General features: G+C 52.5%; 4 protein-coding genes across 4 annotated transcripts; 2 read left to right on the top strand and 2 right to left on the bottom strand.

The window, feature by feature from the left end:
- Positions 1-519: 519 nt before the first annotated feature.
- On the top strand, positions 520-1,860 carry H310_01225 (hypothetical protein). The gene is made up of 2 exons (XM_008864281.1): positions 520-855; positions 915-1,860. The coding sequence occupies exons 1-2, from the start codon at positions 822-824 to the stop codon at positions 1,709-1,711; spliced, it is 831 nt and encodes a 276-aa protein (XP_008862503.1). The 5' UTR covers positions 520-821; the 3' UTR covers positions 1,712-1,860.
- Positions 1,861-1,913: 53 nt separating this feature from the next.
- H310_01224 (hypothetical protein) lies at positions 1,914-4,783 on the top strand (the record flags this gene model as incomplete). Its single annotated transcript, XM_008864280.1, has 6 exons — positions 1,914-2,138; positions 2,186-2,532; positions 2,580-3,162; positions 3,220-3,474; positions 3,521-4,157; positions 4,206-4,783. 6 exons carry the CDS (start codon positions 1,914-1,916, stop codon positions 4,673-4,675), a joined length of 2,517 nt encoding a protein of 838 aa, XP_008862502.1. The 3' UTR covers positions 4,676-4,783.
- On the bottom strand, positions 4,237-7,064 carry H310_01223 (hypothetical protein). The gene is made up of 2 exons (XM_008864279.1): positions 5,585-7,064; positions 4,237-5,527 (listed from the first exon to the last, which is right to left on the bottom strand). The coding sequence occupies exons 1-2, from the start codon at positions 7,040-7,042 to the stop codon at positions 4,697-4,699; spliced, it is 2,289 nt and encodes a 762-aa protein (XP_008862501.1). The 5' UTR covers positions 7,043-7,064; the 3' UTR covers positions 4,237-4,696.
- A 235-nt stretch (positions 7,065-7,299) lies between these two features.
- Positions 7,300-8,559, bottom strand: H310_01222 (hypothetical protein). The gene is made up of 2 exons (XM_008864278.1): positions 8,452-8,559; positions 7,300-8,392 (listed from the first exon to the last, which is right to left on the bottom strand). The coding sequence occupies exons 1-2, from the start codon at positions 8,501-8,503 to the stop codon at positions 7,410-7,412; spliced, it is 1,035 nt and encodes a 344-aa protein (XP_008862500.1). The 5' UTR covers positions 8,504-8,559; the 3' UTR covers positions 7,300-7,409.
- Positions 8,560-11,940: the final 3,381 nt, after the last annotated feature.

Genomic DNA, 11,940 nt, shown 5'->3' with positions numbered 1-11,940 from the left:
GCGCTCCACCCCGGCTGAGTCGACTGGCACGGTTGTTGTGAATCACACGTCGAGCTGTCGTCAAAGGGACTCCATTGTGAGCGGCCACTGTTTTCCAATCTTTTCGGTCATGGAATGCTGCCAAGACACGAGATTTCTCGTTATTGTTGGCATCTTTTGGTTATGTATGGGTAATTGTGTTGCGTGAGTTTGGCGCGCCCGCCATAAGCAAACCTTTGTCAAAACATGTTTCGATCGAATTTCAATTTGCAGGTTGGCCACATTGATTGCAGATTAAACGACATTGATTGAAATAGATTCCAGATGTACTTTGACGTTCGAAGATACTAGTATTGTAACTTCGGAACCACATTGATTGCTGGTTTGGCCACGTTGAACGGGCTGTTGTTTAGTGTTCGTACCGGAAATAATTCTAATCGTGAGGTGTTCATGGTACTACTAGTATTACTATTCTCGATGTGCTGCATAACGCTATTTAAAGTACAACGTAAAACTGTTGCGTTGATCAAACACTTTTTAGCGGGGTCACGCGACGTCTGTGTCCTTGTGAGCTTATGTAAAGCAACTACGTCACGGTGTGAGAGCAGCATCGGCCGCGCCCGATGCGTCTGTATGTCTTCTTATTGGGTAACTCCGTCGAAGCCACCGAAAGCCAAGTGTGACTAACATGCTCTCTCGCGTTGGTCACTCCAGCTGTCGACACGTTCACCCACGTTAAATTCGAAAAATTCACACTATTTTCAGGAACGAGAACCAGGTGAGCGACTAAAGCGCTTCCAGAGCGTGCATTGAGCATCCAACCACCGATACACATACTCGTCATGCGATCAACTTCGATGGCCACGGTCGCGGCAGGTTCGTCCACACGGTCCTCATCTCCCATGAACCTCGCACCAAATGCTTATTTCACATAGTCATGCTTGCGGCCGCGAGCATCGTGGCAAAGACAGCCAAGGAAATCTGTGCATCACCTACGTGCATTCGCGGTGGATTAGAAACCATCTCGATGGAGAAGGCGCTCCTCTTGGCCCCTTGCGTTGGAGAAGACTTGAAGTGCTTTAATTACAAGGAAAAAGAAACATGCCCTTTCGACACCACGGTTGACTGCAGTAAGATTGTACAGCAAACCACAACAGCCCCAATCACCATGGCTCCCACATCTCCTGCACCAACTACCACTGCATTGACAGCGACCCCCAAGGCTACCGAGTCTGAAAGCAGTGGAAACTACTACCCGTACATCATCGGAGGCGGTGCCGTTGCGTTGATCGCGATTGGCGCCCTTGTGTTTGTTTTGGTGCGCAAGTCGGACCGTAGAAACAACCAAGATGACGACGACGTCGAAGCTGCAGAGTACGGAAAAGCAATTGCCTCTCAGGCCAAGGAAGAACCTCCCACATCGTCGTATGGGTACTACCAGTCAGGCAACAAATCTTTTGGCGAAGTACCCTTGCATCACACCAAGGCAACTGTGAACCAAGACCTGCGTCGGCAAAACACAGGGTCATTCGTGACCCCAGCACAACCCATTGCGCGCCCCAATACGGCTTCTTTCCTGCAGAACAACTCGCACTCGGTCATCACCTCCGCCCCCCAGCCGCCAGTTGAAACAAAGGAACAGTTTTACGTCCCCGACACTCCTCTCGAGTATCACCATGGTGCAGCGGGTCCCGGGCCCGAGCCGAATCGAAGGGAATCCTTCGAGTTCTAATCGACCTACGAGAAGTACAGTTGTGGTAGGATGCTGGTTGTATAGCTAACCAGCGCAAATGTTACTTGTCATGCCCGTCGCGTCGAGCGTCCGCCGCTGGCGGCAACATGCTACGCTCGATGCGCATCCGGATGACGATCCGGTTGAATGCATTTGATCGTGGCAGTTCCAATACGCCAGTGCGTTGAGGACCACCGCGGACATGTTTGTACATTTGCACTCGTCACCGTTGGTGGTGCGTCAGTCCAGCTCGTCGTTGGGAAACTCAGTCAATGCCAATTGTCAATATGGCTCGAACAACGACTTCCAGCCCATTGAAATCCTGGATGTGAAGGAAGAACGACGCTTATTGCTGCAATGCTTGCAGGAATGCGGGAAGCAAATCCAGTGGCGAAGCGAAGTTGCAGACGTTCACACGTTTCGCAAGGTATGGTTACATCACTCCGATTCAAGTGGGTGAGTTTATCGCGACAGGTCGTTTCCCACGGGTGCCGAGCCCTTCACTTTTCAGGGCACGGAGTGCCAGGCAAGGTAATCTTTGAAAGTGCTACCTGTGAAGCACACTTCTTGTCCCAAGACGAACTGAAAACTCTTCTCTTGGCTGGCGATCAATCGCGTCCCGAAAACGCCATGCGCCTTGTGTTCGTCAGCGCTTGCCACTCGGAGAGTGTCGCTGAAGCTTTTGTCTCCGCTGGTGTGCCCCACGTGGTCGTGGTACCCAAGGAAGACAAAGTGTTGGATCAAAAGGCCATGGAATTTTCCAAAGCGTTTTACACGGCACTTTTGGCGGGGCACAGTGTGTCGAAGTCGTTCGAAATCGGGTACGGAGCCACTCCACGCGTTCTGCTCACAAGCGACGCTCTCACAGCCAAGTACAAGCCGATATTGTCACCGTCTCCGACACCCACCAGTCGAGATTTAAGCTACTGGGCACGGGCAACCACGCGACAAGTCACTTGTTCTCAGACCTTCCGCCTGGCATGTACGAAGATCTAACGCCACCCCTGCCCATCAACGAATGCGACGCCGTCGCGGAAGCGTTCATCGGCCGGTCGTTGGAAGTGCATGCTGTGTTCACGGCGCTTGCCGAAGGAGCGCGAATGGTGTGTCTTGTGGGGGACGCAGGCATGGGCAAGACAGAAATCGCATTGCAAGCGTGCCAATATGCGACGGAGAGGCATCTCTTTGAACGAATCTTCTTCTTGCGTTGGACGACCAGTGCGACGTCTCTGACGAGCTACGTGCTCGCTCGACTGGCTAAGTGTGTTGGCATTTCACAGCCACCAACGAATGACTTGGACGGACTCTGCGAGCTCCTTCGAGGCAAGTTGGACGCCATCCGACCCGACAAGCGCCTCAATTTTCTCTTGGTGTTGGATGGATGCAACCATCTATTTTCAAAACCAAACGAGCGAAATCAACTGCCTCAGTTCCAGGCTATCCTTTCCCAGGTAGATTCTCATAGGCTTGTGTATTGGTTCATAGTGGATATGACGGGGTTGGTTCAGCTGCTGCGGAGGGTTCGATCGCTGTCTCTGCTCCTTACAAGTACAAACCGTCTTGGCGGCGGAACCGGACTTGACTGCGGCGTCGGAGAACGTATCATTTCGATTGAGCCCATGCCCCCATGGGACGCTGCGCTACTATTTACAGTTCGCGCACCTCGGCGACTTCAAGTCCATGAAATGGGCGGTGGACTTGCGCCGTTTGCCAAAAGCAGCATCATGGAAGCCCTTGGCGGCCACGCCAGAACTATCTGTGCAGTAATTTCACTCGGCCAAGAAAAAATGCATGCTCATCCGTCCGTAGGTTGCCCAGCTACTCGAGAACCATGACTTGGCCAGAGACGAAGGCGAGTTCTTGCACTATTTAATTCCCGCCATCATCGCGGGACTCGACCCGGCGTCGAAACAGCACTTTTCCAATGACTATTGCCCTCTATTGCCGTACACAGCGTCGTCGAAAAAGGCCCCCACTCGTCCTCCTGGCGCTAGCCAAACCCACGACGACCTCCATCACTTGTCTAACCTGCACATTGAAAGCAAGTTATCCCCAACTCCCCTGCACCCACCGTCGCTGCATGCATCCATATCTGTCGCATCCCAAATGTCATCCTCGCCGTTATCGTCGTCGACCAGTGGAGGTCTGTCGCCCCAGCAGCTGCAGCTCTTTGCCATTAAGCGTCGCGTGGAAGGCTCGATTGCCTCTCCTGAGGGTTGCATGATTTGGTCCCACGCAGTCGTTGAATTCAACAAGTCGACACAAAACTCGTCGGCGTTCGATCTGCGCCACGTCCGTGAGGTTGCGGCAATCAACGCGGTTCCATTCGAGTATCTTGGACAGCAAGTCAGTCGCTTCTTCGCTTCCCAGCTACGCCAAGAGGCCGTCCTTCGGCCGCTGTCTACTCGTTGCATGGACTTCCTGAGCTCGAGCGATCGAATCTGGGGTGGGTGCATGGGTCTTCTGTGTCAGGTTCACGACATTATTGGCGTAGGTCGACCTGGCATGAGCCCAAATGCTCGGGGTGGCTTTGTCGATGTCCAAATGTTTCGTGCGTTTTGGACATGGTTCGAGCCACTCTTATCCTGCATCAAGACGTCACGGTTGTGGGGATTCAAGCACCCACGCCTGCTCCACGGGTTCATTTCGAAATCTTCGTGCCAGAACATGCTCCGCCCGTGCGTGCCAGGCACGTTCCTCCTTCGTTTTTCAGAGACGAAACCTTCGTGCCTTGTCGTGGTATTTGTCACGGCCGCCGGCCGCGTCGAAATGGTTCCGATCGAGTACAAGCATTCATCGCCACGGCAATTCGAAGTGTATTTGCACGACAGCATGTCGATTGTGTCGTTCCCGACCTTGCACGAGCTCGTGCTCAACGTCCACGTTCTCAAGTACATCTACCCACATACCCCCAAGCACGACGTGTTTCAAGTCCCCCACGACGGCGCACCTCGCAGCAGTTAATCGATTCTATCTCGAGTGCATCTACAACTCAAATGCTGCGTCGCGGACGCATCGGAACCCGACCGTGGCCGATCGATCATAGCTCGGAGACAAGAGAAGCCACTTGCCATGCTCTTGGACCGACTTGACATGGGGAAAGTACCAGTTTGGGTCGTTCAGACTGGACGCGACGGGCTGGTACCGACTACCCCCGCGCAGGAGTAGGCTGCACGTTCGGGAGTCGCAGAATGTGTCGGTCATCTCCCACACGAGTCCCTCGAGGTCGCACACTCCAGCATCCGTGCACCCGACGGGAAATGTCCCGACAGCAACTTGGGCATCGTCGCCGTCGCGAAGAACAGGCGGCACCCGAGATGGATCATAAGTGTGGCCCCAGGGATGCAACGTCGACTGGTTTGACGGGCCATTCGACGCCACATACTGCCACTCCCAGTCGTGGGGGAGACGGAGGCCGTAAAACACAGCAAACGCTCGCGCATCCTCGACAGAAACATGCACGACAGGATGGTCCGCTGTCTCAGGGGGATACACCCACGTCGACACAGGCTCGTAGAGGAGGGAGCGCCCCACGTAGCGGTGGTGCCACGTCGCAAGGAACTGCGACAAATCGGGTGGGGTGTAGTTGGATTGCTGGAGAAACGTGTGGTACTGAGCATTCGTCACGGGATACTTCATCATGAGGAACGGATCGACCCACAGCTCTTGCGAATGATGCGGCGATGGCCGGCTTTCCCAGGGAAACTGCACCCCCACTCCATATAGGACGTCGCCGTTTGGTGTCCATGCCGGCACTGGCTCAATTTGGACGCCATGTACAGTGAAATTCCACGCTTCGGTCCCTGGAATTGACACCTACCATGAACAAGATTGAGTCGTCGAGCAGTAATTGGAATAATCATCACGACGTACGAGCGTGAAATCGGGGGGGTGGTCGGCACCGGTAGATAGCTCGACGTCGCTTGCGGTCATGATGGTGGTCGTCGTGGTTTGCAAAGAAGTCATGGCTTGAGGCAGCAGCAGTCGATCCGTGTTATATGCTGCAAGGGGCAAGGCCGTCATGTTTCGCATCTTGGCCAAAAATGCAGGTAACCAGCTATCCAACTCTGCGGCTTCGCTGCGGTCCACCACCAAGAGTGCTCCGTAGCCGTAGCCTTCGAGAGTCAGCGGCACAGTTAGTCGGTGTTGGGCGCTTGCCGTCGAGTTGACTTGATGTCCATGGTACAGATCAAACACGACAGCGTCGGTCACCCTAGGTACGTCAAGAGCCACGACTCCGACGAAATCGCTTGGCGACGTGTGGATAAACGTGAAGAGGACCGAAGGGGCGGATGGGGTCGGGAACGCGCTGCCATGAACATTCGTGGGGAGGTCGGGCACGTAAGGTTGCCAATCGGCCGAATGTACAGCGTCAGGGAAAGTGCGCAAGATGGCGGACGTCCGCTTGAGCTCTTGCCACTCTCGGTCTGTCATGGGGTTCCAAATTCCCCAAATGTTTTCCCACACGACGTACCCAGCCCCGTTGAAAAACGCCATTTGGAGCTCCACTGTGCGGCTCAAGGACCATCGGGCGCACACTAGGGGCGTGTGCCGTGACTCCAAAAACTTGGACCGTGCCACAGGTGGGAACTGCGAGAAACCAAAGTAATATCCCCAGCTCATGGCATTCACGGCGAGCGTGTGAGAAGGAAGTCCGCCCTCTGGACAGATCGCGGTTGGCGACGAGCAGTTGTAGAAGGACGCAGGAACGCCATACATGGTGTCGCCGTTGATTCCGTCGGCACCGATGGCGTCAACGATGGTGTGGAGCGCTGCAATGTCGGAGCGATAGCGTGGAAGTGTCTGGTCGTCATTGCGAGTGGCCGTATCCCAGGGTTGGTACGGCAGGAACACAGTCACGTTATGGGCGTGGAATTCATCGACGAGAGAGCGCAGTCCGTCGAGTCCTCCTGGTAGGATCGACCAAAAGTCGAATTGATTGCGCGCATCGATCCCGAGATTCGGATACGATGGCCACAGGAGCACACTGTCAATGGGCAACCCGAGCGTCGTAAGGAAATTGTCGACGGTGTAAACATTTCTTGTTCGGTCGAAGAGCGTTCGGTCATGCAACATAGCAAACACTTGCACGAAACTGCGCTGTGTCCATTGCAGCAACGGAACGTTGTAGACGTTGCAGGCGCCGTTGGGGTCGTACCGAACGGACTGGAGCTCCTTCCGCTTCCACGTACTCCATTCGGCACGCCATGCATCGATCGATTCACGGTCTCTTAATGCAGGACCATCAATCAGCTCGTATCCGTCCGGCATGGGCTCCCAGCCAAGCACCGCTGCCGCCAGTGCGGCCACCACCACCGCGAACGTACCCATCTTGAAAGCCCAAAATGCCGACTAAGATCCTATGTGTCAAATCCACTCCAGCATCAGTTTAATCACCATCGAAACTTAGGTCGATTGTTAAACGCAGTTGGGAATTGCAAAGCATGTATAACGTTACTGGTATCAGCAGAGCACTCGGCAACGCAACCAAAGACTACGCGGCCCTGTGCGCTCCAAGTGACAACGTAGGTGGACTGTGCTCCATGAGCCGCACTGCCTTTGACCTAGCCATGTTCAGGCCTAGAAAACCCAGCAGACCCTACCCGTTGGTTTTTAATTCTGTTTAAACACGAACGCGTAAGAATTCGATTCGCGAACACTTGCACAGCACATCGAGGCAGTGGCGACGATAGCAAATCTACAACTCGACCGACGACACACGGGCGCGACCGTTGCGCTTGGGAGAGATCTGCAAGTCTTCCGACAAACTGCTGTCGCGCGAGTCAATCGAGTCCTTGAACTCGAACACAGTGTGCTGTCCGGACGGGTCGTTGAGGAACGACTGGGAGGCGAACTCTGACTCACGGTCCGTGTCGTATCCTCCAGTGGGGATGGCCGCCAAGGCTGCAGAGTGCTGACCTTCGTATTCAAACTCCGAGTCATGGTGGGTGGACGTTGTGTTCAGGTAGGACCCGACGGCAGGCGCAGCGTTGGTCGGTTGCAGCGATCGTTGCTGCTGGTACAACGGAGCAGCATTATTGTTTGTGTAGGGGTTGTACTGCTGGGTCAAAATTTGCGGTGCCTTGGCAGGAGGGGCGTTGGCGTTCAGGATGGCAACGGCGGGCGCAGGTTTTGTGTAGGCGGGGGCAGTAACCTTGTACGTGTGGGCTTCTTCGTAGTCATCGTCGTCATCGTCGCGAGCTTGCTTCAGTCTGAGAAGCAAGAAGACAATTCCGGCCAAAAGGACAGCGCCACCTACACCCAACCCAATGTACAGGCCGATGCTGCTGCCTTCGTCGGCAGCTGGTGCCATGGTGGTCGTTCGTAGAGTTGTGATAGGGGCAGCAGTCGCAGAAGTCTCTTCGATCGCGGCATTGGTGGTTGTGGGTTTCGCTGTGGTGGTTTTACGAGTGGTAGTTGGTCCAGTCGTTGTCGTCGTCACCGGCGCCGCCGTTTCCGTTGGCGTCGGCGCCGGCGATTCCGTTTCCGTCACTGTGGGCGTGGGCTCAACAGTCGTCTTGGCTGCCGTGGTCGTGGGGGAGACAGTCGTCGGCTTTAATGTCGGCACCTTTGTCGTGGTAGGTTCAACGGTAATGGGGCCAAACGTGATCGGAGGGCGAGTTGGCCTGGAAGTCGTAGTTGGTGCAATAGTGTCATCACCCTGGGCAGCGACGCCAGACACTACAGCACAGGCAACGTTGGTGACATGAGGTAGCGTTGACCTAGGAGGACGCTTGTACCAAGGAGGAAGGATACACAGAAGACCTTCACGAGATGGGAGTGCTTCACCATGCTATCTGCCGGAAGTTCCTGGTAGAATTTGCTTTGTTTGACCGCGGCGCCATGAGGTGTCCAATATGTGTAACAAACACCCGCATCTTTTCCTGAACCGTGTCTTACAACTCAAATTGTATTTTATCATTTGAGATTTATAAAGAATATATATTAAATGCTGACCAATGGTATCGATGCGTTGGACGACCATACAAACATCAAGATGTTTTCGTCCGTCTAAGCACGAATTAACAACGTCGGCACCTGGTCCGGTGAGATGGGCTGGTCGGAAGCGACAATCATGGAATGAGCGCGTGCTTCTCAATGATGGAGCATTCCCCCTTGGACATGCAAACATACATTGCAACCCGCTATCGCGCACAACGCGAACTCGTATATATGTTGTGCGAGACGGTCAGATGTTGGTTGTTGTGGGTGTCGCATTGAGGGAAACTGCTGTCTCGATCTCGTCGGATCAGTCCAATGACGTTCTTGGATCTTCCACACAACCTATACATGACAGTCGGGTTGTAGGACGTCTCCTGTGGACGAGCGTGGAAAGTGCTTTGGTTCATGTGCAGGGATATAGGCGATAACTAATTAGTAAGTGCTATGCGTGGTTTCGAGGGTGAGCTGTACCCTTTGCAATAACACTAGGTTGATTATTCGAGTGGACCCCTCGCGAGCGTATGGCCCGACCCAAAACGTCAGCATTTCGAAGACGGCAGTTGATTGGCTTGTAATTGGTGTAGGCACTCTACTGACACATTTGAGACATTGTGCGCGCGCGCTATACAAGTGATTCGAGGAATGGACACCCTAATGGCATCGCAGAACTCTCAGCGTGGCCAACACGATGGTGCCATGCGCCATGCATCACCCTTCCTGCTCTTTAGCCTTATCATCATCCGATCAGATCCATTCATCAATTTACGCCCATTGACAGCAAAATACATAATGTTGCTCGCAATTTTAACCTGTTTTTTCCAGAACAATTTTTTATCAATTTAGGCACCACAACATCAATATAAATCAAATACTTCGAAGTACCACAACATCAATATAAATCAAATACGTCGAAGTACTTCAAAAGTAGTCTTGAATTTTGCTATTTCTTAATGTAGTGAAATTGTCAATTTTTACCTCATTATTATTGATTCAACTTATGTAGACGAATTTACATTCGGAAAGACAAATGCACGATCAATGAAAATAACAATGCGTTGGTGTGATGGTACCCGCAAGGAGGTAAGAAAGAGGAGGGCGCTGGATGCCTGGGCCGGAATCATTACGGCGCCTCCCGCTGGCCTTCTTCGTGCGCCCTTTGGGAGTTTATCTTTTCAATTTCATCCCATAGGTCACCGTGTCCGCCAAACGAAAGTTGGTTATCTTGCATGGGTGAAGGCAGAGCGTGGATTTCAAAGTCTATCGACGTTCGCGTGGCTTGCCGGGATTCACGGGAGACAGGGACTGGTTGGGTCTGTGTCTCAGCTGCCTTGATTCGAACTGGCGTCGGCTTAAAGATCGAATTGTCGTTGGCGGATGGCAGGGGATGTGTTGCAGGTTTCGTACTGGGTTGAGGTATGTACTCGTTTGGCACGGACGTGTCAAAGTCATGACTCCGAGACTTGTACTTGTTCGCAGCAAACGCAACCAAACAAATTAAGGCAACTCCCCCGACGGCAAACGCGATAGGTGTTGATGAGGACGACGAAGAAGAATCCGTTTGGATTTCTACAACCAATTCGGCTGTAGTTGGCGCAGGGGCCACAGTTGTTGTTGAAACGGCATTGGCAGTAGTTGTGGGTACAATGGTAGTTGGAATGACGGACTTGTTCTGTGGTTGCGCAGTCGTTGTGGAAGGCTTCGGGGCTTTTGTGGTTGAGGCGACGGGTAGGGAAAACGTAGTCGTAGTCGACGGCGCAGGCAGATCAGAACTTCCTGAGCACAATTCATAACCTGTCGCGCACACTCCACCAAAAGACGGAATGCATCGTCGGTATACGCTTCCCACGGGAAACGATTGGGACAGACATCCCGGACAGTGCCCCTCCACGGTTTGGCATATTGTCCCGTCCTGTTGCTTGCATTGCAGTGTGGTTTCGCAGTTGCTTGCTTGGATAGAGGATGCAACAAAGACTATCGCAGAAAGTGAAGTGTTGCTCATGGACGGAATAGAGGGACTTACTCGAAGCAGTCGCGATGCTGACGAGAAGAGCTCGCATGCTCCTTCGGTCGAAAGGAGGAGGCTACGTGCTGAACTGACACTTTCACACTGGGGATGGCGACTTCGCACAAGTTGGGTTTAACCTGCATTTAAACGTGTTTGCCACCCTGCAAATCCACAAAGGAGCGTTTAATCACAACTACATGATCTCAATAAAACGAAAATCTCCCCTTTTACCTGGAAGTTACTATGACAAAAGAATATATCAAGCAATTTGAGTTTGCCTGCATGTGTCCATGTTGCACATGATGTGCTTAATCTTGCAATCAGCTTGTGAGCGAGTATGGTAGAATATCCACATATTTCGGACGGACATGCGACACGCACTTGAATTTGATATTTGAAAATTGTAAGGGCAAGAGCGATATGTCTGCCTTTCAGCAGCGAGTGATGACAGATAATTCGTTCAGGAAAATGCGCACAGGAGCGAAGCGGACGTCGTGAGTATAATTTCCTTCAGCCGGTGCCTTGACACAGGAGTGAGTCCCAATCCTGCGTGTTCACCGAACGTCCAATCTTTTCCTCTCGTAGGGAAGAGTGGCAGGTAGGCCTTCTGGCCGTGAAGAGACATACTCCGTACCACAAAGAATGAGCGAATCAGGAGAATGGCGTACTCCTAGATAAAAATGCAATTACTCCAAGACTATTTTCTGGTTTGAGCATTAAAGAGTGTAACGATGCAGCTGTCCAATCAAGTTGAACAAATACTTGTCTCAGAACCAATCAAATGTCGGAAAAATGAAATCGACAGTGGCGATTCAAAGGGGGGATTACCTCGCCTACTGAGCCTAACAACTTCATGTTCTTAACAGTGTTGTCAGAGATTGACCGAAGTGTCGTTCAAGCGGTACCTGCAGCATCTTTACGTTTTTACTCGGATGTGAAGGCCATTTTCCTGACAACATTGCCTTTCCTTTTGTTGGTTGGTTACACACACCTTCATGTTGCCATGAGACTTTGGCCTTGGTCAGTGCAAGAATTTTGCGTATAGTAGATACATTGCATTGGTACATTGAGGCCAATATCTAAATCGTCCCAATAGGCAGTCGAGCAGGGAACCCGTTAGATTTTCTCATCAGCACCTCCAGAAGGATGGCTTCGCGTCCCTCGTTCGTCAGGTCGCGCCTTCAGGTGCCATTTTTGAATGTGTGTCATTGAAGTTGTAAGTTTTATATAGAACACTGTATTCAATCTTTGACGCGGCAAACCTGGGCTTTTGAGATTCTTC

Source organism: Aphanomyces invadans, assembly GCF_000520115.1.
Source record: "Aphanomyces invadans strain NJM9701 unplaced genomic scaffold supercont1.2, whole genome shotgun sequence".
Taxonomy (NCBI): domain Eukaryota; phylum Oomycota; class Saprolegniomycetes; order Saprolegniales; family Verrucalvaceae; genus Aphanomyces; species Aphanomyces invadans.
This window is presented reverse-complemented; position numbering and strand designations above follow the sequence as displayed.